The 26,789-nt window shown below is 43.3% G+C and overlaps 1 protein-coding gene across 2 annotated transcripts; it reads left to right on the plus strand.

Annotated features, from left to right (window-relative positions):
• Positions 1-1,356: 1,356 nt before the first annotated feature.
• On the plus strand, positions 1,357-12,957 carry TMEM86B (transmembrane protein 86B). Of its 2 annotated transcripts, none has more exons than XM_025167660.2 (3): positions 1,357-1,651; positions 8,292-8,544; positions 12,135-12,957. In XM_025167660.2, exons 1-3 carry the CDS (start codon positions 1,607-1,609, stop codon positions 12,524-12,526), a joined length of 690 nt encoding a protein of 229 aa, XP_025023428.1. In that variant the 5' UTR covers positions 1,357-1,606; the 3' UTR covers positions 12,527-12,957. The 2 variants fall into 2 exon arrangements, with proteins under 2 accessions (XP_025023428.1, XP_015743838.1); XM_015888352.3 differs by lacking the exon at positions 1,357-1,651 and adding an exon at positions 4,940-5,026.
• Positions 12,958-26,789: the final 13,832 nt, after the last annotated feature.

Genomic DNA, 26,789 nt, shown 5'->3' on the forward strand with positions numbered 1-26,789 from the left:
AAAAAGTACATATGCTAGGAAAGTACATTTGATAGTGCATGTATTAGGTACTTAAATGAAAATGCATGTGAGTTTCTGAACTGTATACTTAAAACAGATGCATAGATTGAAGCAGAGGAAATGAGAAACACCAAAGCATCAAAACTGGCATAAAAAGGGAAATCAACAAATCCACCATCTTCCCAGGGAGTTGGGGTTCAAACACTTTAGATGAAAATGCACACCTTTAATTACAAAGCAAATTACCAATTGATTCAAATACATTTCACCATCAAGGTGCTTAAAACACCTTTTGCAAGTTTAAATTGATGTGCGTGTCACGTTAACATTCATGTCCTGATTACATCCTGCCTGGATTTCTACTGAATTTATTTGTAACAACATTTCTATACCACCCTACTTTGAATTACTTAAGTTTTGACAGAAGTTTCTCAACAATACTCAGACTAATATAACTATGCCACAACACAGGCATTTGGAATATAGACCAGCAGTTTTGAAGTCCATTCCTGCTTGTTTTGGGGACACCACCCAAACTATTGGTGGCCAGTGAAAGTGTAGTTGTTTATTCATGTCCGTGAGGACCCACTTAGATCACAGTAAGATTTTTCATTAGAATCTTTGTCCTTTAGTTAGTTTATTTTTAGAGGTGGATGGTAAACCAAGTTGGATTTTGGGGGAAAAAATTAAATGAATATTTAATATCCCCCCATGTCAAATCTAGTTTTTTGGGGAATTGTGAGGGTTAATCAATGATAGCTAGAGAGGTCCAGTTTGGGAAAGGTTGGAATCAAAAGTTTTGATGAAAAGAACTGGCATTTTGAATGTCTGGAAAGCTGAAGTAGAGGCATGACTTAGCCTTTAAACACAAATGCTACTATAAAAGTGATGCCCTTTGTTACAAGTTGGATGCCTTCCACTGAAAAGTAGGCTTTTCAGTGGATCCTTTGAGCTTGCCTTAGCAGCAATCAGACCTGCTATAATGATTGGGATCTACTTTTCAACATCCCTCTTCTCTGAATATTAGTCAAGCAATGAGTGTTGTTTCTCTTTGGCAGGACAAAGGCAATCCTTCCCTACCTGTTTGATGTAAACTGCTTCTTTAATAAGGCTAATGATTTGTTGGCTAACCCATAAGTTGTGGCTGAGGGTTCACCTGCTACATTCTGTACCTTGAAAGGCTCTAGTGTCCTCCCAAGGTCTGAAAATTATAGCTACACCCCAAGACATGCTTCTGTATGTGGTGAAACAAAATGTTATTTGCCTTCCCTGCTACGTAGATCATCCTCCCCAGAGGTGGTTGAATTAGTAGTCACCTGACTAGAAACATTTCACAAGCTGCTCCAGCGAGGAGTAGAAATACAACTCTTGGAAACGGAATAACTAAGCATTTGAAGGCCTCCTCTGACCGGATGTTCGAGGCTATCTCAATCTATCTGGGATCCACTGGCGTCCTGTTTGGAACAGTGTCTACATTCAGGCGATCTTCTCACTGCAATATGTTGAATAAGGACAGAAGAACCATTTCCAGAGCGGAACAGAGAGCATCCCATGACTGAATACAACATCTCCTAGACAGCAGTGCTCTCTCTGTTGTCAGACTTCTATGGGAGAAATGCCCTCGCTAGCCCAAAGAGAAGGAATGCTCAAGGTACGTCTCAAGATGCATTTACTGGAAAAGCTAGAGAGCCACTTCTAACTTCTTTCCACTCCTTTATGCAAGGGCCACCTTTGATTTCTTCTCTTACTTTCAGTATAGTGCAGTGTTGTCCAAACCTGGGCACTTTAAGATGAGTGGACTTCAACTCCCAGAATTCCCCAGCCAGCATGGCTGGCTGGGGAATTCTGGGAGTTGAACTCCACTCATCTTAAAGTGGCCAAGTTTGGACAACACTGGTATAGTGGGAACTTAAAACCTCCCTTTCCCTTTTGAGTGGGGTCCAACATCAAAGCAAAGCTTCAGTGCTTCTGGACAGATGCAAGGATTCAACAAAGTGTTGGTGCCAGGTAAGGTGCAGAGATTCACAGTTCCCTGGATGACCAGGAGTGGCAAAATCTAAGTCCTCTGTCCTGTTCTACCCTAGAGCAGACTTTTATTCTAATTTAAATTCTCTGTTGCTTTGGGCAATGGTCTTGTGGGCATCTTAGTCAGCAAAGGCTGAGTCCTCCAGCAAGATCCCAGTATTGCTTTTCAGTTGCTGGGTTGTAGTCCAAATCTATCACTGGCAGAGGCACCTTTCTTATGTTTTTTTTTTCATTTGTGTTTCGTTTTAGCAAGAGAAACAGGGACAGCATTAAGCAATTCTCTACAGACTCCAGGATCTCAGGGATATGTGGAACTTCATGGGAATGTGAAGTCCCACATATCTGGAATAAATCACAACTGGCCACTGAAAACTTTTCTGCACTTCTATTCCAGTTTGCATTTAAAAAAAAAAATATCCTGATGGAAGAAAGGGAAGAATGGATGTATTCAGGAGAGGAAAGAAAGGCTCTCTTGATTCAGGCTAATCTCCTAGTAACTATATGGACACAACATACATCCAAGTAGTTTTCTTGGCCACTATCTGGAAGTAATTTGCCATTGCCTTCTTCCAGGGCGTTTCTTCCACCTCCCAGTTCAGCCTGCAACCTTGAGATTTCCTGGGTGGTCTCCCATCCATGCATTAAGCAGGTCTGACCTTGCCTGGCTTTTTTCAAGGTCCACTAACAGGATATGTATTATACAGAAGCGTTGTTTAAAGAAAAAGAAAAAACCATTTGCAGGGTGGAGTTGAAAGTGGTGTCTAAATCTGGAACATCAGAAAAGTATTCTTAACAAATCCAACCTTGAATTCATGCCTTCCAGTATTGACAACGCTGACTGGGAGCTCTCCAGGGTTTCAAATAGAAGTCTTCCCTAGTTGGGACCTTTTGAAATAGGCGTCCTGCTTTGGAAGCTACGGAGCAGTGTTCAAAGGAACGCCGGATGGCGAACCTCTTGGAGCTGCCAAAATCCAAATGATGGTAAGAAAAAGATACTGAAAATACCAACAATTTAAATTGCCATTTATGGACCTTAGATTTTGGCAGCTCAGAGATGTTATCAAGGAAAAGTAGCCTGATATTTTGGACTACATCTCCCAGAATTCCTTTCTATTGGCCACGTATTGGGACTGCTGAGAATTGATGCCCAAAGCTTACAGAAAAGCACTAATGTCTCTCCTCTGCCACTACCTGAAACTGATGCTCTTAGCGGACCCTTGTAATAAGGAGGAGACACAGTTGATCATGTCCTTCTCCACAGTCCCTTTTATCACAATAGTTGTGATAAGAGGCAGTCCACTAAGTTTGATATCACTCTGCTCTTCTCAAATCGGAACGCCAACATCTCAGATAGCATCGCTGCATTGCGTTTAGTAGCTTTCAGCATACAAAAAAGAAGCTCATTAGGATAAGTAATTGAGATTTAGGTAACTAGCAATGAAAGAGGAAATTGCAACATTTGAATGTTAGATTATTGGGTACATTATTAGTTAGTATGGCTCCCTCCTTCACTTTCGCTTTGTATTTTCTTATATTTAAACAGATGCTATTTGCATTATAAAACCTTCTGTGTCTGTCTATCTAGGATGTTTGGGGTATGATTGATCATAGACTATAATAAATATTGATGTCCCCAAAGTTGCCGTAAAATGTAAGCTGGTGGGAGTTGCTTAACATAGCCCCAACATTACATGCAGTTTGTCCTAAGAGGCCCCTTTTTGGAGATAAATAGTGATAAGATACAAAGTTATTTTTAAAAAATAACCATTGTTAACATTTGCTACTGTCCATCAACCAATCAAACGAAATGCAAGAGCACAAATATCATGAAGACCTCAATGAAATCTAATTGTAACATCTTATAAACAACTGGCAACGTAGGAGATCAAGGAGATCCAGCATTTACCACCCAATATTACTCATTTGTTTATTGCTTCAGCTGCTCAGCTCCACCTCACCCAGGCATCATCAATGGTTGCACTGAGATCAGCTTTCTCCAACCTGGTGCTCTTCGGAAGTGTTGGGACCTCAATTCCCGGATTGCCAGCCAACCGGGCCAGTGTCTGGAGTGCTGGATTAAAGAAGCAGGCAAGATGAGAATTCTGGGAATATTATAGGGACTCTGAGATTGAAAAGGCAGTAAATTTGGAGAGGGGCTGCCCTGCCCTGCGGTGTGTCTCCTGTTTGAGATGAACAACTGAGCTCTGCTGATTCACACACACAGAAGCCTTTAAGCCTGGACCACTGGGTAAAAAGTAAGGAGCCTGGAGCTCCCCCCCCCAAAAAAAGGTTTTAATGCTGGTTTCATTTTTTAAAAGCTGTGGCCCTTTGTTTCCTCCCTCTGGGGAAATAAAAATGCTGAGTTCAAATACAGATGAACTCTAGAATTCATTCAAACGCTTTGAAAAGTTAAAGGAAAGAGAGAACTGAGAGCGTAGAGTAGAAATTGGATGGAAGAGCAATGGGCAGGATGTGGAAGGCCCACCAGAGCTCCTTCAATGCTGGCAACCCCATTCTCTGGAAGTTCCCTAAAACTTTTCCCTGTTTATAAGTGAGTCAATCTCTTTCCCTCCTTCCCACCCTCTCCCCTGAAATCACTGGTTCCTGCCTGCCTTTCAGATACAGAGTGATGAATGAGCACAAACACCAGAATATCATCAGACCAGGCCCGCCTTTTCTGCAGAAGCTTTGCTATGGATGCCCCAGTTGCATTCAAGTGATCTACTTTTTCCCCCCTTAGTCCCTCAAAACGCCCCATCAAGTTCTCACTGTACCAAAGAAAGATTCATCTTGCCAATCTGATACCAAGCAGAGAGAGGGCAAGAAGAATCAGTTGTCCTGTTATCAGTTTGGCGCCTTGCACAGTATGGAAGATGAAAGTCCATCAGTGCAAGGTGCAGTTGTAATTGGCCTCTGAAACTCAGCAGCATTTCTGAGCACCTGGGAGGCCATGGATATCCTGGAGTTAGATGTCCAATACAGACGAAAAGTGGCTGGCAATGTAAGAGGCTGTTTCTGTATCTCTCACAATGGAGGGAAGGGAAACTGGGGTACACGGTTCCGGGTAGTTATTCCACGGAGTTGTGAAAAGGCTGGGAACCCTTTCTCATCTCAGATAACTTTTCTTTTGCTGCATGCCTTTCCTTCAAGGAGAACCAGGAGACTGGTCTCTCTTGGTTTTAATGAAGAAGATCTGCCCCAAACTCCTTGCTTGCTCTTCTCTCCATCTGAGCTCCACATCCAGAGAATGCAGATTTCTTGGAATGTCCTTGATTCAAGTTTATTTCTCATGAAAGATAGATATGGAGGTGTGCCTCAGCCTTCCAGCTGCCTTAGCGCTGGAGAGCCTTGGATTCTTGGTATTTGTTCCCTATTTGTCTGGGAGGAACAACATTTTCTGAGGCTGAAGGCATTTTTAGAAAGTGGCCGCAAAACAACGCAAGCTTATAGTGGAGGACTTGATTTTAAAAACTGCAAATGAATGAAGTTAGGTAATATTAATTTTTAGATTTCCTAGTTTTATGGGGAAGTTTCCCTGTTTTCCCAATCTTTTCAACGATAATGTGTATTACATCCTGTTCTTCAAAATGTGATAAAGCCAGCTCTGATGCATCTAGAGACTTCCCTACTCCTTTCTGATGAATAGAGCCCATGGTTTTGTCCCAAAAGTCCTATTCTCACGACACCACTTCAGAGACAGCCATTGCTCTTTTCATCCTTTGAACAGAATATTCCATTTCTCTGACAATAAGGAAAAATTGACAGTTTTCCACTGTAATGGAGGAGAGAAAATAGCATTATATCATCTTCCCATTCCAGGGCAGAACGTGTGGCATTAGGGTTTATCTTAAGACAGTGTTCATTTTTAGCACTTATTCTGTTCCCAAGTTAATTTGGCAATGACTCCCTAGATTATATCTAGATAAATACTCAGTCCAAAAATGTAGATTTATTTTACTTAACTATACCCAATATTATAAATACATGGGGATGGATGAATAATTAGCATTCTACACTGAACACTGCCTGCGAGGGGTCCATATTCTGTGCTGGCATAATATTATTGACTCTAAGCATAGAAAACATGCTCTAATATATAGTCTGGTTGTCAGTTCTGCCCAAGCACAAGGTTGAAGTCTGTATGAATCTCAGAGCTACATCCCCAAAGAAGAGACTTGGATGGATCATAGCTCAGATGTAGAGTGTGCAAAAGATCAAAAGGTTCAATCTGGAGTGTTTCTTGAGAGGGCAGTTCTGTCTGAAATCCTAGGGACCCACAAAGCTCAGTGAGCCTGTCGTATCTCTAAGGAGCCTGTCGTATCTCTAAGGATGTCCCAACTAACTTCAGTATGGATTCTCATTTCTTTGATTTGGGTACAAAGCAACATCTCCATTGGAGGGTGTTCGGGCAGAATTACTCAACTGTCACTTGTTCATATAAGATTGGATTTCTATTTATTTCATTGGATTGATACACCACTCCAATCATTGTCTCCAAGTGGCATACATTCCCAACCTCCTTAAATCAGGTTTAAACAGAAACAAAAATTTATAGTAATAAGAACACTGACTTAGACTTAGAATTAAACTCCCATATTGTTCCATTGCAAGGAGAAAATGGTGAGTCAGGGTGATGGTGAGAAAACAGAACTTCTTAACCCCTCTTTTGTGTTGGTCTTCTCTGAAGAGAGATGGAGCCCAAGCCAGTCATCAGTATGCCACTGGGGGAATAAAGGAACTGCAACTTAGGAGATACAAGAAGGAAGTGAGAACTTAGTTAATTTAAGTCTCCTGGGCCAGATGGATTATATCCCAGAAGAAACTTAGTGGAGATCATTGGGTAATTGGTAACATTTTTAAAAAATTACCAACAAAGAACTAACTTTTCCTTTCAAATGGTGATGACCAGGATTCCATCCCCATCTATCCTTAGGCCATCATCCAAGCCTTTCTCTGGATGCTTCCATATTAAGAAGCAAGTTAGTTAGCTACAACCGACAAGGCTTCTCTGCAATGGCACCCAGTCATGGAATTCTGTATGGCAACTTAGTCAGATGTGATTTGATATTACTTTGGATTAGCTTCATTAGTGTGATTATCGCAATGTTTTGTCTTTTGGTGTTAATTGTTGTTCATCCAGCAGCCTATGGTAATTAAAACTTGTTTCTAAATTTTACCAGTTATCCAAATGGTTCTAAAATAACAATAATGGGCATGAATCCTATAACTACCTCCCTTGTAAGCCCAATTAACATAAATACCATTATATATAATGGCATCATATTCATCATTTTATTTATTTTATTTATAAATCAAATTTATACGCCGCCCATCTCACTATACAAGTGACTCTAGGTGGCTTGCAAATAAGAAGCATAAAAACAGTTTTAAAACTACCAAACAAAAGATTACAAAACCAATTTAATACCATTAACGAGCTGCCCTTTCTGCTTACTTATTCGTGTGTCTGAGTAGACATTTCCAAATGCTAGTAAGTAGATGAACCAGTACAACTGGCCCGTTCCTATAATTTTTTCTTTAAAACAGGTGGACACCTGGAATCACGGGTGTGGCATAATTTAGGGCAAGCTCTCATTCCAGGCAGGGCATGTTGAGATTCCACCCAGCTGGCACATATTCCCAGGAGTCCTTGTACAGTCGTACAAGCAAACATAATGGGAAAGAGAGAGGGAACCATTCATTAGATTAATTTTTAAGTAACAATAAGAACGAACTTCTTAACGCATTAGGAAATATAATGGACTGTTCACAACGTTCCTGGAAGGATTGAACCCACCGCTCACGAAAATCCCAACCTTGGTGTATCGAGTTCGGCATTCTTAGTTTTGATCTCTGTCTTGTCCACAGGGGGTGATAGAAAAAAGCGAAGGCGGCAACCTGGCAGTATGATCAAAGGGCCACCCATTTTTATGTGTGTCGCAATGCGCATAAAAAACAGCTGGGGCTCTGTGCTGTCATAGCTGCCACCTTGGTGTTTCTTCAGCCACCCTCTGCAGAGACCCCGAATTGCAAGGAAGCAGATTTAGACGGCAACAATGCCGTACGCCAGTGTTGTCCAAACCTGGCCACTTTAAGATGAGTGGACTTCAACTCCCAGAATTCCCCAGCCAGCCATGCTGGCTGGGGAATTCTGGGAGTTGAAGTCCACTCATCTTAAAGTGGCCAAGTTTGGATAACACTGACGTACGTGTTTTTTAAATGTCTTTCTTTTTCTTTCTCCCTCTTCCCCCTCGTCCGACCCTTAGAGGAGGACTCTGCTGCTTAAATTACTGCCGTTTTTGGCCTCCAGCACCGCCTATTTCACTCTTCTGCCCCCTGAGCCCAGCTTGCTGAGCACTGTCGTGAAGTGCCTCCCAACGTTTTCCCTGGCGCTCTTTGTGGCCACTCAGGCCAAGAGCGCGGGTGTCCTGACACCGTACGCCCGGCGGATTTTCCAGGGCCTCTTGTTCTCGTGTGTGGGCGATGCCTGTTTGGTGTGGCCGGAGTCCTTCTTGGCAGGTACGGTATCTGAAGGTGTGGGATGGTGTTGGGGAAGTATTTCGGCTAGAATTTGGGGCTGGTCTCAATCATTTCAGTCGCTTAGCCACCAAAATGAAAAGTGCCATTGCTTTGCATGGATAAGATTCCATATCCCCCAATGGTTGCAGTTGAAAAGAAAGCACATTTATAGTACTGCATCATCATCATATCATCATCATCATCATCATCATCATCATCATCATTATTATGGCATTATAACTATTTATCACTTGCTTGTGATTATTGTCTGCTACTTTTCATCCTACCTGTTTCACTTTGCTTGAACAGTCTACATCAGGGACAGACAATCCATGGTCCTGTAGATATTGCTGACCTACATTGTATGGTAGCTTCCAGCATCTTTCACCATAGTTCATATTGATTGCTGGGAATTGCAGCTCAGTAACATCTGGAAGCTCAGTAACATCTGGAGACCCATCATTCCTGTATCCTGTTACTAGTATTTATTTTAGAAGTGTGTGTGTGTGTGTGTGCACGCGCGCACGTGTATGTGTATGCAGTATAGTTATAGTCATAAGTAATTTATGTATAATGTCATCGTTGGAAAAGTTGTCAAAGGCAACCCACAGCATAATTGTTCAGTCTCAGGGCCCGGGTCCTGAGGGCACAGCCAGATGGCGCATGGAAGTGCTTTTCTCCAATCCATGATCTGGCAGGAAAAATATGCTGGCATAAAGACAGCCAGTTTGGCGTAGTGGATAAGGTGCTGTCCTAGAAACCAGGAGGCTGTGAGTTCTAGGCCTCCCTTAGGCATGAAAGCTGGCTGGTTGAGGCAGTCGCTTTCTCTCAGCCCAACTCACCTCACAGGGTTGTTGTTGTGGGGAAAATAGGAGGCAGGAGTATTAGGTGTGTTCGCTGCCTTGAGTTATATATTTAAAAAAGCAGGATAAAAATCTAATAATAAATTACATTGCCTTCATTGCCAATCCCTGTTTTGTCTCAGTAATCATGACAGTGAATGGTTCTGTTTTAATGCAGGACAAGTTAAGCAAAGCAATTGCTGGATTTCCCTGGTTTCACTTCCCTGCCCAAGGGAAAAAAAAGCCATCTATCACACTCCTCAATGTGTGGTGGAGTGGGGCTAGGTGACTTTAGCTGAGTGCTTAGCCAGTTTAGCTACCTGTCAAATCCCCCAGCTAATAAATTGCGGGTGAGGAGGTGTTCTGCCCACTACCTGTCTGTTGGGCCACTTCTGAGCGTGGGTCTGGTGCTTTTCTCTGAGTGCACTAAACACATGTCCAAAAGCATCCTGGCTGGCAGGCCACAGATCTGGAGGAGGAAACAATTACGAAAGAGTCAGCATCACCATTAACTACTACAAGGAAATAGCAGGGCTATCAGTGTCTGTCTGTACCTTGGCAGCCCCTGTAAGCAGCCCGTGGCTTAGGCACAATGGCAACCCCCCCCCCCCCCAAGTGATGAAAAGAGTAAAAGACATGGCTCAGGGAAGTCCCTGATTAGCAAAAGTAGGGAAAAATCTAATGCACTCATTGGGAGCAGAACCAGCAACACAGAGATAGCAGAACCCACATTTCTTTTCCTGCTTAAATTGACTTTCCACGCAGCACGGGACTAATACTCTCTCAAGAGCACAAATCCCGATTTTTAAACCCAGATTTAGCATGTTGAGTGTGCTAAACAGGGATAAATGAGGTGCCCACCCGACAGATGCTTTGGGAAATGCTGGTCAGGCATTATGTGGGCAGCTGTCTCTGTGGAAGCCAGATGTCTGGTCTCTCCTGCAACCTGAACCCACATGGCCATGGATGGCAGTGACCACCGGAGAAGGTGCCTAAAGGGTTCAATAGGAGCTGGGCAGGTTCCAATTCTTGAACACATCATCAACAACATCCTTGATGAAACATGCCTAGATCATTTCCAGAGCAACAACACTGTTGGAAGAAGATGAGAAATGCCACTTTAAACCTGGAACGGCTAAAGATGGCTTTAAACGGCCTCAGAGGTAGGCTGGGGATGAAATGAAAGCAAGATCATGAAGTCATGGCATAAAAACAAGGCTTCATCCCACAGTTTGAGGAGCAGAAGCAAATGATTTGCTTTGTCATGTCCAATACCATTTCCCATCGCATGAGGGCACCAATCAAATGCATATCACAAGAGCCGGGAGAAGGAATAAAATCTAAAGGTACATTTATTGCAACATCTGGGAGGAAATATGGATGATGACAATGCACAGAACTGGTTTTGAGTAGCTGTAGATCTCCTGGTTGTTTTTTACAATCGTGAATAGAAAGACAAGATTAATATAATGTCCTACCTAGCTCCCGCAATTTGAGGCTTGGATTGTCTTTGGACTGGCAGACAATTATGGATTCTGAGGTCTGGCACAGCTGGAAGGTACCAGATTGGGAAAGCTAATCTCATTCCTGCCCACACAAGCAGGGGGATTTAGCCTTGCTAAAGTAATCCCAAACTGTGGATTAAGCTGAAGAAATGCTCATACATCCAAGTTGTTGTTTTTTTTAAAGAAAGTTGTGAACATATAATTAAAATAAAATAATGTACATAAATTGCATCTCTTCAATTAAAAGCTTGGTAAAGCTAGGCTGCTTTACCTTTAGAGATGAATATTTAACTATTTCATGGAAGGCAAGGTTCTATAGTAAATTCACTGGTCCTTCAGAATAGTAGTTCTGCAGAGTCGTTTATTATATTAACAGATTGAGGGGACATCAAGGGTACTTTCTGACGAACACCTTTCAGCCCTGTCCAAATAAGTTGGGCAGTTTGTGGATTCCAACCTGGGGCCATAGATACCTCCCTTGGTGACCACTAACCTCCCTGCCCTCTCTGATGTTAAAAATATACTTTTAAAAGCATTCACACACCCCAAAAGTCATTTTTAATTCCAAGAACATCCCTGAACAGTCTTAAAAATAAAAATGACAGGTGGGTTGCAATCCAGTTCTTTGGAAATGTGTCCCCTGGCCCATCCCACCCCTAAAAAACTGACAAGGTAAACTGGGGGTTTAAAGAGGCCACAAAACAGCTTTGGCAATTTGTCTGCTTGTAAAAAAATGAATGCAAATGGAAGTCAAGGGGAACAGGGTGCGTTTCACCACAAACACTTTGCTGGGGTGTTTTCAGTTAAGGGGGAAGGAGAAAGTGAGACTCCAAAACGCATTTAAAAATACGGCCTTCAAGAGACAGGCTGCCTCTGTCATGTTCTGCCTTTTTGGAGCGTGCATTAGAGAGTCAGGCATTAAATATTTATCGGAAATAAACACAGCTACCTTTTAGCCCTGCTGTGTGTGTATCTTTTCTTTCCCAGCTGAATGCAGCACTTAGGCACAAAATTGGGGATGGAAGGTATGCAGTAGTCCAGGACTGAATGAGGCTATTTAATAGGTCATATTCAGAGTGACTTTTCTTGGCTCAGCAGCTCCAGCTCCAGAGGAATCCTGGGCATCTGAGGTCGTAAGCCAGAGAAGGCTGCTGGAGTGAGCAAACAGGCAGTAGCTGATCCTAATGGTGCAATCCGGCCCATTTGGCTGTTGTTCTTCACTTGCCTTTTCTCCCCTTTCTAGGAATCGGTGCCTTTTCCGTCTGCCACATTTCCTACATCTCGGCCTTCGGCTGGACTCCCCTTCAGCCCCTCACCTTCCTGGTCATCGAGGGGCTCATGGCTCTTGGTTACGCCATGATCCTGCTGCCCTGTTTGTCAGGCATCTACACGTGGGCAGCACTACTGTATTCAGTTCTCCTCGGTATCATGGCCTGGCGTGCGCTGTCTTGCTCCAAACGCCTGGCTTCAGCCGGCAGCTTGATCTTCCTCGTGTCTGATCTGTTGGTTGCCCATGACAAGTTCTGTACCTCCTACCCTCTTGCCCGCCTCCTCATCATGAGCACTTACTACGTCGCACAAACCTTGATTGCTCTCTCAGTAACTTCCCAGAAAATCTCCTGGAAGGAGAACTGAGCCCCAGATTGGACTGCTGGGTTGTGCTTCAGGATCAAGAGAACCTCAGGAGTTCTGCCTCTCAAATTCACGCATCTCAAGTTCAACTAACTTCTGGATATATTGGGACTACAACTCCCAGGATTCCCAGCTAGTATGGGCCAACAACTGTGAAAAATCAGCGGCTATATCCATAACCCCCAGCCAATGTGGGCTTTGGGGATTCTCAAAGTTGTAGACCTGTATTCATGGAGGACACCACGTTGGAAGAGACTGGTCAGATTCCCTTCAGAAGTTCCAGCTCCAGGATGTTCTAAGAGCTGCTCCAGTGCCGTGTCCTCCACACTTCTCATTATCTTGTTATTCCAGAGTTTTCCTCCTGGGAGGGATGATGCTGATGATCTAATAATAAAGGGGCTAATGATAAAAAGAAGTATGAAGCATTTACTCTAGTTTAAAGGACAGGTTTGCCAAAAATTCTTTTGTTGCCCAATCAAAGCAGCCCAGGTAGTTGGCCGCATTGCGTGAATGGATGATAGGTTTGGTTGCATGCTTTCTTCTCCTGATCAGAACTAACTTTGAGGACTATCTTCTTCAAGCGTAAACCTTCCTTCCTATCCTATTCTTTTCCACTCAGATACCTCTCAAATGATCCAAGTTATTTCTTAGAAGCCTTTGTATTTTGCTTGGGGATCCCATCATGGTACCCACAAATGTCCCAATGGCTACCAGGTGATTTTCTCTATGGCAAATGGTCTCTCTGCCATACGGATCCTCTTCTCGGGGGCCTCAAATCTCGAACAGGGCTGCCTGTACTGCCCCCTTCACTTTCACAGGACAGACTCCACCAGCGACAGCTCTTTGGATTGATGAGGAAGGAACGGGAGAGAGTTAAATTGGGGCATGAGGGTGTCTTAGGAAAGTTTTGGGAAGGATAGTCCTGTGCAGTGGCAGAAGACAGGATGGGGTTAGGGAAGTGATAGAAAAAGAAAAAAGCTAGAGGAGTTGGAAGGGTGGCATAGAAAGCCACTTTCTCAGGTGACTGCACCTAGCCAGTCTTGTTACTACTTGGATGGTTGACCACGAGGAAATCCCAGGGTTGTAAGCTCAAATGGGAAGTTGCAAAGGCATCCAAGAAGACAAGAAAGGCAACCCTATTTATTTATTTATGTATTTACTGGTCAGCCTTGTAGACTGCTGACTCCAACAGACTCAGGGCAGATAGCAATGTGGGAAATCCTTAAAAACATTTGTTTAAAAAAAACAAAACACCAAACAGAGATCCAGATCCAACATCAGAGCATACCACTGTATCTCCTACAGGAATTGAAAAAGTTCTTGGCTGCCTTCTGGGACCAGGGCTTCCACCATGGTGGGGGGAGGAGGCGGGTCTTAACAAACAACCTCTCCAGCTCCCCTCCTCTGATCTCAGGCACGCTTGGGGCAGGAGGGTTTTTATCAAACCCTCCTGGGTTTCCAGCACCAGAAGGATAAGCTCTTGCCTTGCAGAGACCAAGGTACCAAGCCATAAAGGGCTTTAAGAGGTGAAAACCAGCACTTTTTGTCAAGAAAATTAGGTGGACCACTTGTGTCATCACCAGGAGTTGAGCTTAACTTGAATCTTTACCTTTTATAGAAAAGGCTGAAAACAAAAAAGCTGGAACCACACCTCCCCCCCCAACTTTCCAAAGGATTTTTCTACGGATATTCTGCTCAATTTTCCTTCCATTTCTTTCCTTTCTCTTCTTTGACTCATCCTTTCTCCTCCTGCTACACTTGGGGGAGAAAAATTAATTTCATTTGCATTTCAATGTGAATGTATCTGAGTTTGCATTTTTGAGCCACCACACACGCACACACGCACACATCATTATTTGAAATCCACAGCTCTCTGAAGTTTGCAATGCAGTTTGCTCATGTTTTTAAAATGTAAATCAGGAAAAGGTCTTTGTTGTTGTGTCTTCTCTCTTCTTTCCCAATATCCCTGTCTTTTTTTCTCCTTTTTCCTTCTTCTCAGAAAAGGTAGCAAGTTTAGGGAGACCAAAGCAGCACTGTGTTTGTGAGCTAATTGTGAGCGAGTCCTAGAGAAAGAGCGTGTGTGAGTACTGGTGTTTCCGGGTGCAGAAAGACTGGAGAAATGAATGAGCCGTATTTTTACACAGTAACGGTTGATACTAAACTCAGTCGATTTTCTTTCAAGTATATTTCAAGCAGCGCTAAGCAAGCCAGGTTTGGACAAGGCAGGGAGGAAGACAGAGAGAACATCCAGATGCAAAAATAGTTAAGTGCAATTCTAAATTAGTGAATGAAAGGACCAGAAAGAACAGGAACAGGAGTTAACTGGAAAAAGAGTTTTATACTAAAAAATGGAGACTAAAGACTGCAAGCAATATATGCACTGTAGTTGTTGTAAATAAACTCAGTTAATTCAGCTTAACAGAGAGTCAGGCCTGTTTATAAAGGACAAACAGGGCTAGTACATAATAATTGTGCAGAACAATGGATTTCTTTGTTCCTCCTTATGTGTACGCAGCTAGATATGGAGCTGCCAGGGTGTAGGCATTGTGAATGCTGAGTGTGACAGCTCAGCTTCCCCTTACTGAGCCTTTAGCATAGCTTTCTCCACCCTGGTGAACTGCGGATATGTGGGAGCAACATTACCCAGAATTCCTAGCTGTTAGTTATGCTAGCTGAGAATTCTGGGAATTGTAGATCCCAGATTAGGAAAAACTGGTTTAGCGGAACCCTGAAGAAACTTGAAGAATATTTTCAGGTTTTCTCAAAGGCCTTCCTTAATACAATGGTGCCAGGAAAAGTTGGGGTTTGGTTGGAGGTACATTAAGGTTGATTCTTCCCCAGCTTGAATTAACTTAGCAGGCCCTGTTCTTTTCTCAAGAAGCGTTTACAAAACATACATCCCCATGAGTGCTTTTTCATTTTAAAAAAAACAACCCTCAAAGCAGGAGAAGCTGCTTATGACTCCAGAGCAATCTTCTTCAATCTAGAGGTTTCCTGATAGATGGGATTTCAGTTCACTTCATTCTCAGTTGACAGGCCTCTGAAGGGCAGGACTGTTCAAATCCATATTCAGAAGGACAACCAGTTGTGGGAATACTCTTGTCTTATATTAGGAAAGGACATCATTTTTTGGAATGGGGTGGTGATGGTATGCACTGGTCTGCATGGAACCCTTGGAAGAAGGCATGAGTGGGGTAGGTCACAAATTGGGTGAAGGTGGTGGGGTCAGGACATGCATGGATGAACACACAGAGAGTCCCATCCATTCATTCAGCATTTGCTCCTCCCCCCCAACACACACTGAGATGGAGGGTGGTGAGCAGCAAGGTTAATGCCTTTTCTCACACACACACACACCCCATCCTGTTCATTGTGTGCAGAGGGAATGGTTCTTCTTTCTCCCTGAGGTCCCCACCTAGACTGAGGTCCTGCCCACAGCTCCAATTTGCATAGGAACAATAATGCTTCCAGTGGTGCCTTTTCCAGTCAAAGGGGTGGTACTTAATTTGGCCAAAGAGATAAGTGCATGTAAGTGAGGGTTTGTTTTCCAGGCAGAAAACTTCCTCCTGGGTTGTGGGTGGGAGAAAGGGAAGGACGCAGTACCTAAAGAGATCAAGAGCCTGGCAGCTGCCAAGATCAAATAGAAGTTGCAGGTTGTCGGAATGTGGGCTCTGGGGGCTTTCTACCCTGGGGGTTATCTATCTGATGGCATCTAGTCTTCTTCATCCAAGAGGAACTTGGCATTCCCTGATGCTGGTAAGTGAATTAAAAACAAGCCAACTCCAGATCACCTGCTCTTTGGTATGCCAATACTTTGGATCATTGTATCAAAAGTAATCTACTCATACCTAAAGCAACTGGATCTCTACATTTAAGGCCAGCACCAGGAGTTGGGATCACTGGGCATTTGCCAACATCCACACTCCCATTGGAAGTCTCCTGGCTGGACTAGTCATCCTCTTCCCTTGCTGGCATTGCAAATGACAGGTAAAAATAGAGCAGAAGAGCCTTTGCACTTTGCCTTCTTCCTTAAGGTGATACCCAGACTGAGCCTTTAGGAACTTACAACTAATCCATCACTTGAGAGCCAGCTTGATGTTGTGGTCAAGGCATCAGGCTAGAAACCGGGAGACTCTGAGTTCTAGTCCCGCTTTAGGCATGAGGCCAACTGGGTGACCTTGGGCCAGTCCCTCTCTCTCAGCCCTAGGAAGGAGGCAAGGGCAAACCACTTCTGAAAAACCTTGCCAAGAAAACTGCAGGGACTTGTCCAGGCAGTCTCTGAGAATCAGATATGATTGAATGGGGGAAAAAAATCACTTAGGGGGTTATCCTGCATTTCCTGTTTTTGCAATTCGTAAATCTAGTTCTTTTCATTTCTGCATTGATTTGACTTCTTCCCCCAGGGCCCTTGATAATTTATAACTCTGCTTTCATGCTTTCATAATCGGGGTGCTTCTGTGTGAGCGTTTGATGATAATGATTATGATTTCGCAAGCAATTAAAAAAAAACCTTAATCGGATTTTCACACATATGCCCATTTGTGTGTGTCCCTTTCCCTGATGTATATATGCTTATACTATTTTTTCCCCCACTAGAGAATTGTGACATTCCGCAAAGTGTGAATTTTGAAGGGCAACTGACTTTCACTGTATTTGTTTAAGAATGTCAAGTTAACCAAATCTTCAGGAAAAGCTGCACCGAAAGGATTTCTCCCCCTTGTATGGCAAGTGATAATAAATGGCAGCTGTGAGGGGGGAGAGGGGCCCAATTCTGACATCTTGCAAAGAATCAAAATGTAATGTTGGACTTGTTGAAGTGCCTAGTTTCTTGGAGAATGATTACATTTATAATGTTATGCAGCTCACTTGCCCGCCCACCCATCCCTGCACCCTACTGTGGTTGTGACTTATTTGTGGGTGAAAGGATTTTCATTTCAGTTGCTTCTATTCATCCTTGTTCTGGTTGAGAAATGGCGGATGGTTCACTGAGATTGTTAATTTAAAGACTTTGTTTAGCAGGATGTTAATTATCAGGAGCCGAACTTTATAATTTGGGTTAGCGTTAAGAGGAAATAATAATTCCTCCAATAAAGAGGAGACCTGAGATCTTAAGGATATGGAGAAGGACAATTTTAACTCTGTAACGGGGTTCCTACATCGTGCTATGCTGGCTTCATTTATGCTTCATCGAGTAAGCTTCAAAGAGCTGGCTGGTTTGTCAGATACCATGCCATAAATCATTTCAATTCAATGTTATTTATTCTGGTCTTTAGCCAGCAAAACCATAAGCCATAGTTTATCCATCATCACCATGGGCTAGGAATGCAAGACATGCTAAAACAGATCCAGCCAACGTGTTATTACTACCATGTTGTGTAAAAGGTTTCTCTCTCTCTGTGCCAAGATCCCCCCGCCCGCACCAAAAAAATCCTTCCTAGGAAGAAGGAATTTAAAACTCAAAGGAAGCCTTTGTTCATTTAAAAGTTACACTATGCTTCCTCTTCCACCTCATTCAAGGTGCTGCAACTGCAAACATTGCTGGCTAATTGCATTTCCAGAGCGTGTGGCCTCTTGTCCTCCTTGGTCCCTAAATTGTTTTGAATGGATTTGCACCTAATGTACTTGGGATTTAAACTACTGCCAGAAGTAGCACAGATGCCCTTGGCAAGAATGTGACCGTACAAATAATTGGGGTGGAGGGAAGGAATGCAAACCTTTAGTTTCCCAGTCTCCTATTTTTCTGTAATGGACGCAGCTCACCTGACTCTATACGACAGTGTTGTCCAAACTTGGCCACTTTAAGATGAGTGGACTTCAACTCCCAGAATTCCCCAGCCAGCCATGCTGGCTGGGGAATTCTGGGAGTTGAAGTCCACTCATCTTAAAGTGGCCAAGTTTGGACAACACTGCTATACGACATCTGACAAAGCGGTGAGAATCCCCTGCCTCAGCTCTGTAGTAACAGTTGCGCAACCGAAGAACAATTCACCTCCAGAACAGGGATATTTCTCATAAATCATCAGTTGGGTGAATGAAAAAGATACAAGCATACCTCGGAGATCTTGCGGGTTCAGTTCCAGACCACCGCAATAAAGCGAATATCGCCATAAAGCGAGTCACACGAATTTTTTGGTTTCCCAGGGCATATAAAAGTCATGTTTACACTATACTGTAGTCTCTTAAGTGTGCAATAGCATTAGGTCTAAAAGACATGTACATACCTTAATTAAAAAATACTTCATTGCTAAAAAATGCTAATCTGTTGCAAAGATGGCACCGAAAGACTTGCTCGACGCAGGGTTGCCACAAACCTTCAATTTGCCAAAAAAATGCAATGTCTGCAAAGCCCAATAAAGTGAAGCACAATAAAATAAGGCATGGCTGTTCATTGCAAGGAGTAGAGAGGTCAGGGGAGGGACAGGCAACCTGCAGGACCCTGAAAATTGCTGTAGTACAACTGTCAGCATCTCTTACCTTCTTTCTTTCTTAGCCTTCTGGGAGTTGTATGTCAAACTGCCAGATGTTTGCAACTGCAGTTCCCATAGTTTCATGAATGTTAGTCTGAAACACCAGGGCAGCGGGGAGACTGCTTATTCCTGGGTTAAAATCGGAAGGAGATATAGCGTGTTTGAAAACGAGATTACTTCCTCTCTGCAGAAGACAAATCCTGTAAGGATCAGGTTGAGGAATTTGAGGAGCCCTCCAACTATTGGGGAACAAAACCTCTGGCAACTCTCACCATCGATCACACTGGCCGGAATTGCTGGGAACTGTAGTTCAGCCACATTCGGAGGGTCCCCGGTTCTCTGCCTTGTAGGTAGGGAGAATCTAGGCTTTAAGTCACCCATAATTCCCAACCCATTTCTAACACAGCCGTTCTTTTGAGATCTTTGGAATGGCTAGGATTACATAAATGAAGCTACTGCTACTTCAGTAAATGAAAAATAAACAATATGAATTATATTTAAAACAGGCTTCATTAAAAAATAATCCAAATCAACAGACAAGTTTAAATCCAGTCGTTCAGATAACAGCTGAAAATATTGGTGATATTAAAAAAATAAAAAACCTCAACAACCAGAAAACAAAAGAGTTGTTTTGATTCATCCAAGGTGGACATTTCTGGCAAAGTTTTAATCCTTCTCTGGTCTTTTTTCTTTGTATTTGTTTGGGTACTTCCTAATAGAACAGACAAGGAGTGGAAAGAGGCAGCTGAAGGGAATGCAAAATTCTTGCTAGAGTTTACATATCTGTTTCTACTGTAAACTTTCACTCGGGTCCTCTAGAATGTCATTATTTTACTAAAAACAGCCCCCATTCAGCCAACTGCCAGATGCTCAAATACACCTGGAGAGGCTGTTACAGGTGTGTGTCTCTGGCTGTGGAAGGGTGTGTGTGTGTGTAAATTGTATACAGCAGCAACCAAGGAAAGGAATTCTCTAACTTATTGTAAGTTATTGCCTTGATCAGCCCTGGACAAGCTTTACTCAAACGTACTTTGCAATATTTTGTAATGGGTTTAATGGTTTTCATTATTGAAATTGTTCACTGCCCCGAATCACTTGGATTGTGACGGGCGGCTATGGAAATTGCATAAATAAATAAGTAAATAAATACGGATAAAGGCTAGGCCTTTAAGAAAGTCCCCTTTTTTTAAACAAAAAGCTAATTCAGCTAAACCCTTTCAGCCTCCTTGAGGGAATGCTCTTCCATAGTTCATAGGAATTAAAATTGTCTCCATGCATTGCAACAGGGCTGCCTTCTTCCCTGAGGTTGAGATCTCTTTATAATAGGGAAGAGGGGCTTTCTTTAGCCATGGCTGGATTTTTAAATTAATATTACTCTTTTCCACCCCAGAAGATCACATCAGGCCTGCTGGTGATGTAGCAAGATCATTGGAGCTTGTGGGTTGGAAATGATCGGCCTCTATGATCTATTATTATTTTTTATTATTATTATTTTGCAGTGTTGGGGAGAGTGAGTTACTGAAGAAAATTGTACTAAGGTTCTTGCAGATTTATTATGCCCCCCCCCAAAAGAGAAAATAAAAATAAAAATGCACCTGCAAATCTACCCATTTGTGCTTTTATCATTCAGTATTGCCTGGGGCCGGGATTTAGGGAAGGGGGAAAATGGGTTCGAGAGCAGAGGTGACATGCTTCCTACCTGTAGGCTGGAGTTGATTACAGCAATGAGCCAGGTTGGGGACAGATCATTCTGGAGAAGTTCTGTCTATGTCAGTGTTTCTCAACCTTGGCAACTTTAAGGGATGTGGACTTCAACTCCCAGAATTCCCCAGCCAGCATGCTGGCTGGGGAATTCTGGGAGTTGAAGTCCACATCCCTTAAAGTTGCCAAGGTTGAGAAACACTGGTCTACATAATCGCTAACGGAGCTGTATAAGGGAAAGAAATGTGAATAATATTTTCTTTTCCGGTATGTCCTTAATAGGGGGTTCCTAACCTTTTCATCTTGAAAGCAGCTTTTCAGCTTCTCATTTTCATGAGAATTTAGGTTTTATAATACTACACATCCAGATAGGGTTCTAGGTTCCATGCCCTGTGATGGGACAGTGAATTTCTCTCTCCCTTTTAAGTGCTGCTCAGTCAAAGCTTTAAAGGAAGAACAGCTCAGGAAAGGAACGAGTTTTAGTGGTATTTTTAAAGCTACATCTGAAGCACCATGATCTGCGACACAGTCCCACGATCAACAGTTGTTCCAGACTAAAAATGTTTGTTTTACATATTACCTTGCTTGGTTTTGAAATCATATTAAAAGGTTGTATAGTGAAGAGAAAAAGGAAGGGAAGGAAAAACCCTATATAAAACTGCCTGGAGAAGGAGGAGGAGGAGGAGACCATTCCTAGGAAATATGGGGGGGGGGGGAACCCTGAGAAAAGGCATAAGCAATTAATCAAGCATAAAAACTTTTTAAAAATCCATCCAATTTTGTATCCAGCTCTAATTGCATCTCAACTCATTATCTCATCTCTCTCTTGCTTTGACTATGAGAGCCAGTGTGGGGTCATGGGTATAATGGTATGCAGGAAAGGCCTTGGGAGACTGGGCCAAGAGACGCTGCCAAGGGAACAGTCAGATAAGAGACAGCATAGCCCGTAGCTGGATAATGGGTGGGGCAAGAGGCTCAGAAGGGACCCTTCTTAGTTTCTCAGGCTATAAAGGAGATGGGGAGAGACTTGCACTTTAGACTTGCAAGCTTCTGTCAATGTAGCTTTACAATAAAGTAGAATTAGCTCCCCTGGTTGTGATTCCTATCTGGTTTACCTCATGAGGCCGACATCAATCTTGCAAAGTACAATCTGAAAGTACAGTCCTCCCCCCACCTCCTTTACAGCCCGAGAAACTAGGGAGGGTCCCTTCTGAGTCCCTTGCCCCACCCACTGTCCAGCTGTCTCTTAGACTGTTTCCCTGGCAGCGTCTCTTGGCCCGGTCTCCCAAGGTCTTTCCCACATACTGTTACAGTGCTGGACTAGGAGTGGGGAGACCCAGGAAGCCAGTGGGGTGACTGGGCCCAATCATCCTCTCTCTGCTCTAGCCTGGGAAGTCGGAAAACATCTGTCCACCAACCCACATAGGACTAGCCTGACAGATCGCAGTCCATGCCCTTCAAAGAAGAGGTCTTCATCTGGCAGCGGACTGATTTGGGCCGATAATAATAATATACTTCAGACCATTAAAATTATCTACCATTCTTCTGGGCAAGGCAGGAACAATAACCCAGCTGTATTATTAGCAATGCTGGAAATTAAGAGTGAAGATAAAGCATAATAGATGAAAAGCCAGACCAAGCTCCCATTCACGGCATTAAAGAAGGCAAATTCAATTTGCATGACATGGTGCTCCCACGAGCAACCAATTCACATTTGCAGAGAAGAAAAATCTTCAGGGAAAATACAGTAGCCATGCCCTTTGACCCAGCCCATTACTGGGTAATCACAAAGCCTGTAATTCCCACTTTCACCTTGTACCTTTTCTTTGCAGTGTCTGCTATTGTTCCTTCAGCCTGGCCAACATGGTAAGTTGCTGCTGAATTAAAATGCTGCTTCTCAAAGTCTAGGGCAGTGTTGCTCAACTTGGCAACTTTAAGATGTGTGGACTTCAACGCCCAGAATTCCCCAGCCAGCATTCAACCGGTGCAGCTTTCAATTCAACAGGTGCAGCTTTCCTCAAGGTAGCTCCGAGCCCCCTTTTTATGGCAGAAACCCTCTTTTGAAGAGAGGTTGGTTGAGATTAGAAAAGCACTGAGGACAACTACAATCCTAGTTTCTCTGCTCCAAATCATACACACACCCGTGCATCCCCCCCCCCCCCAGACACATCTTTTTCTCCAGAAGCTTTAAAAATACGTCCGCCGCTGCCAGCATGCATTTGGAGCCTCAGCATGTGTGCAAGAACCGTTGCAGGGAGAGACATCAAGTAGGAAAAACATGAGCCATACTTATTTATGTGTTATTTATTTTACTGGGGTTATACGCCACTCCAGTCGGGAATTATTCAAACCAGCCTCTTTTTCCAGTCCCATTTGCCATCTCACAAAACAGCTTGTCCATTGTTCATTGATGGTGATGGGGCAAGGAAAGCACGCTAGCATTTTGGGGACCATGCTTTTCCAGCCTCTTTTTCTAGTCCCATTTGCCATCTCACAAAACAGCTTGTCCATTGTTCATTGGTGGTGATGGGGCAAGGAAAGCATGCTAGCATTTTTGGGATCATGCTTTTCCATGCTTTGCTCTTATTTATCTTTCTTTTGGGAGTATGGGACGTTTAGGCTCATGAGAGTAGGAGACTGATAGCAATGCCTCCACTTTCCACAGGAACATTTGCTCTTGTCCTATATCAAGTTAGACCATAGATCTATGTAGCTCAGCACTGTCTACCACAGTTTAGTGCCCTCCAGATATTTAAAATTACACATCCTAGAATCCACCTCCATTACTTGCTGGAAAGCAGTAGGAATTGAAATTTGGTATGTCTGAAGGGCAAGGATCCTCTGCACTTGAGTGGCAGTTGGTCTTCAGGATTTCAGAACACCTAGAGATGTCAGGAACCAAAACTTGGTCTTTCTGCATGCAAGGTGTGAGCTTTGCCTCTGAACGACAGTCCTCTCAGTAGCTGTTTTCCCAATAACCCATACATCCTGAAGCTGTTCTCTCTTCTACTAAGAAAATACAGATAGATACAGATACAGAAACAGAAACAGAAACAGATACAGATACAGATACAGATACAGATACAGATACAGATACAGATACAGATACAGATACAGATACAGATACAGATAGATGAATTCTTCTTCCAGGGCAAATATGCCATCTTTGGATGCATCTGTAAGTGGAAATGCTGCTGCTGCAATCACAGTCTATAACCCACCCTATGCACACACAGTGTTGTTCTTTTCTTTAAGAAACAGAGATGTGTCCACACATTTCTACTCTTGTGCTTAGTGTGGTCCTGAAAAGGCCATTTGAAACATGTAAGGCTTTTGACTGAGTCTGACTATTGGTTTGGTTGGCTGAGTAATACCTGCTCTGAGTTGTAGAAGTACTCCATGTCATAGTAGGAAAAGGCCTCTCTGGGTTGTTTCCTCATTATCTGTTGTTTTCCCTTCTCCACATGTTACGTTGCTCATAGACCTTCTAGATGTTGTTGAGCTACAATTCTCAGCATTCTTTACTGTTGGCCATGTTGGCTGGTTTGCTGGGAACTGGAGTTCAGTAGGACCCACAAGACCATATGTTCTCCACTGTTACAGGGAAGACAAGGAACAACATGCAAGGAAGAAAACCACAATTAATCTATCTGGACTTTTCCAGCAATTCCTGGAAAGCACTTGAAAACTTAGATGAGCCTAGCCAACTCAGGAGAGCCCAAGATGGAACTATAATTCTTCAATCTAGCTGCAATAATGCAATGGAAAAATCAACACAGCCCTGGATGGTATTATCTATCTGGTGCTTCAGATTGTATCTTTAGCCTAACAACTTGCCAGAACAGTAAACCCAGATCCGCTCATTGTCTGCCCAACCTAGTACCTGATCCCTTCTCTTGCCTTTGACTGTGTCTTAGGCCTCCAACTGATCCATGATGACATTTTTTCTATCTATTCATTTGACCTTGATTGCCATAGGACTCAGAGCTAAGACCCAGTCTGAATCATTCTTGGACTGTTTTTAGCATGAACCAGAAAGTTGATTTGGGCTTCTTCCTCTGTAGCTAAATGGGACTAACTCTTTCACTTCTGCTCTCACAGATTGCTGCAAAGATCCTGGTCATGTTAAAGGCAAATTTGTTGTCCTCTACTGCCCTTTAATTCAGGAAAGATTGGAGATGAGAGAATGGGATCCAAACTGCCTCAACACTACAAACCTACCTTTGAGGTGCCAAAGGGATGAGCTGGAGGTTAACATTTGTGATTTCCTACCTAACTGCTCCATCTCCATGTGTACAAGTAAGGCCAAAAGTCCATACAGTCCTATCTGTGTTCTCTGCTGGAGAAAACCCAGCTGCCACAAGTAGAGAACAATGTGCTGCATAAGCAATGGAGCCCACCTTGGCTCCTTGGCTCCTGGAGATGTTCCTCCAGTTCCAAGATACAAGGAGGTGCAATACTGTAGACGCCTCTGTGAACAGGCTTTGGACAATTTGGTATGGGAGTGAATGGGTTGGCAAAGGAGAGAAAGCAGCCCTCTCTTAGAGTTCCTCAAAATCCCAAGGGTCAACACAGATGTGATCAGCAGTAGGTAGCCAAAGATGAGACTTGAGTCTGGGGTCAGATCACTAGACACCTGGCTAGGCTTTTCTAGCAATTCCTGGTCTTCTTGACACTCCAGCCTTTTTTCCTAGCTATCACTGTTTGTTCAACTACCGCCTCTGAATGACTTGTACTAGCTCAAAGGGGACACATTTTGAACTTTGAGAGCATATCATAGACATTCTCAAAGGGACTGCCACCCATGGGAAAACCATGCTCATGCAATGAATGGCTGCCATTATGAACATGCCAGCAAAATAGAAACCCATTTACAATCACCCATCTCTTTGTCTTTGGGAAAGTGGGCACATTTCCAAACAGAGCAACTTCCCATCATTTTCCTGTACAAGAATGACCCAGATAAATTCATGGAAATAAAAGTGGTGTTGGAAACTAAGATGATGATGATGGTGATGGTGATGATTTTAAAATTAGGAAGTCAGGTAGGATGGGGAGCCTGGTGGGACAAAGGGAAATGTCTTCAGATACACTGATTCCCTGGAGCACCAGCTTGAAGAACCCAAAGCTGCAACCCAGGAGGGAAGAGCTGGTGAATTTGAAGACGTTTTCCTGGGGAGTGAGAAAGGCATCATCTCTTGATTTCTGATTCAGTTGGTTCATTTTCTGCACAGAGCTGAATCCCATGAAGAGTCTGATTTCACTGGAGGGACTCAACTGTTCTGTAACTCTTAACTGGCAAGATGTAATCAACTGCTGTCGTGAAGCCTCCAGAGACCACTTTACAGTGACCCCTAAAAGCAGCTGGACAAATGCATGCTCTGTCATCACAAAGCTGTCCCCTGGGCAGGAATATAACATGATGGTGTATAGAGTTTTGAATGGAAGTTGTAGCCAAGAGGCATCCATCAACGTGACTACTAGTGAGTCTCACAATCACTACTTGCAGGCAGCAGCAATAACAACAAGATGTCTTTTTTCTGGTGCAGTGTAACTAAGGTTCTTTCCATACTGAAGTGCTGGGTCAGTCTGAGATCTGGGCTGAGCCCATTTCCCCATAATGCTGTTGAATTTGCATGAATCTTGGGAAGCCGAATCTCAGCTCCTGCTCTAGAGGAACCATTGCAAAGATGGTTTTGCACCATCTGCTTTGGAGCTGTGCAGCGGGCAGTTTGCCAGTGGCAGGAATTCCCTCCTCATCTCACCTCCCAGCTTTTGGGATTTCCCTTTCCTCCCTCTAGCCATGGCATTTTGTGGCACCTTGACATTACCCGAGTCTCCCTTGTCTTTTCCACTTATCTGGTGGGCCGTTTTGCTACTTTTCCTTTGCAGTGGCCACAATTTTGTCTTGTTTTAAAAGCCACAGGCAAAGAGGGAAGAATGAAGACAGGGAAAGAGTGATGTTAACTGTCATTTTTGGCATCTCCCCATTGGCCAATTGGATGACAGAAGGAATCTGTGCGGATACTTGCGTAGTGGTACAAAAATGCTGAAAGGATAAGAGGGGGTGATATCTAAAGTTGTGTGCAAGTGCCTAC

The sequence above is a fragment of the Python bivittatus genome, unplaced genomic scaffold (genome assembly GCF_059951505.1).
Source record: "Python bivittatus isolate LINGU-HERP-01145 unplaced genomic scaffold, Pbiv_v1 ctg000440_np1212, whole genome shotgun sequence".
Taxonomy (NCBI): domain Eukaryota; kingdom Metazoa; phylum Chordata; class Lepidosauria; order Squamata; family Pythonidae; genus Python; species Python bivittatus.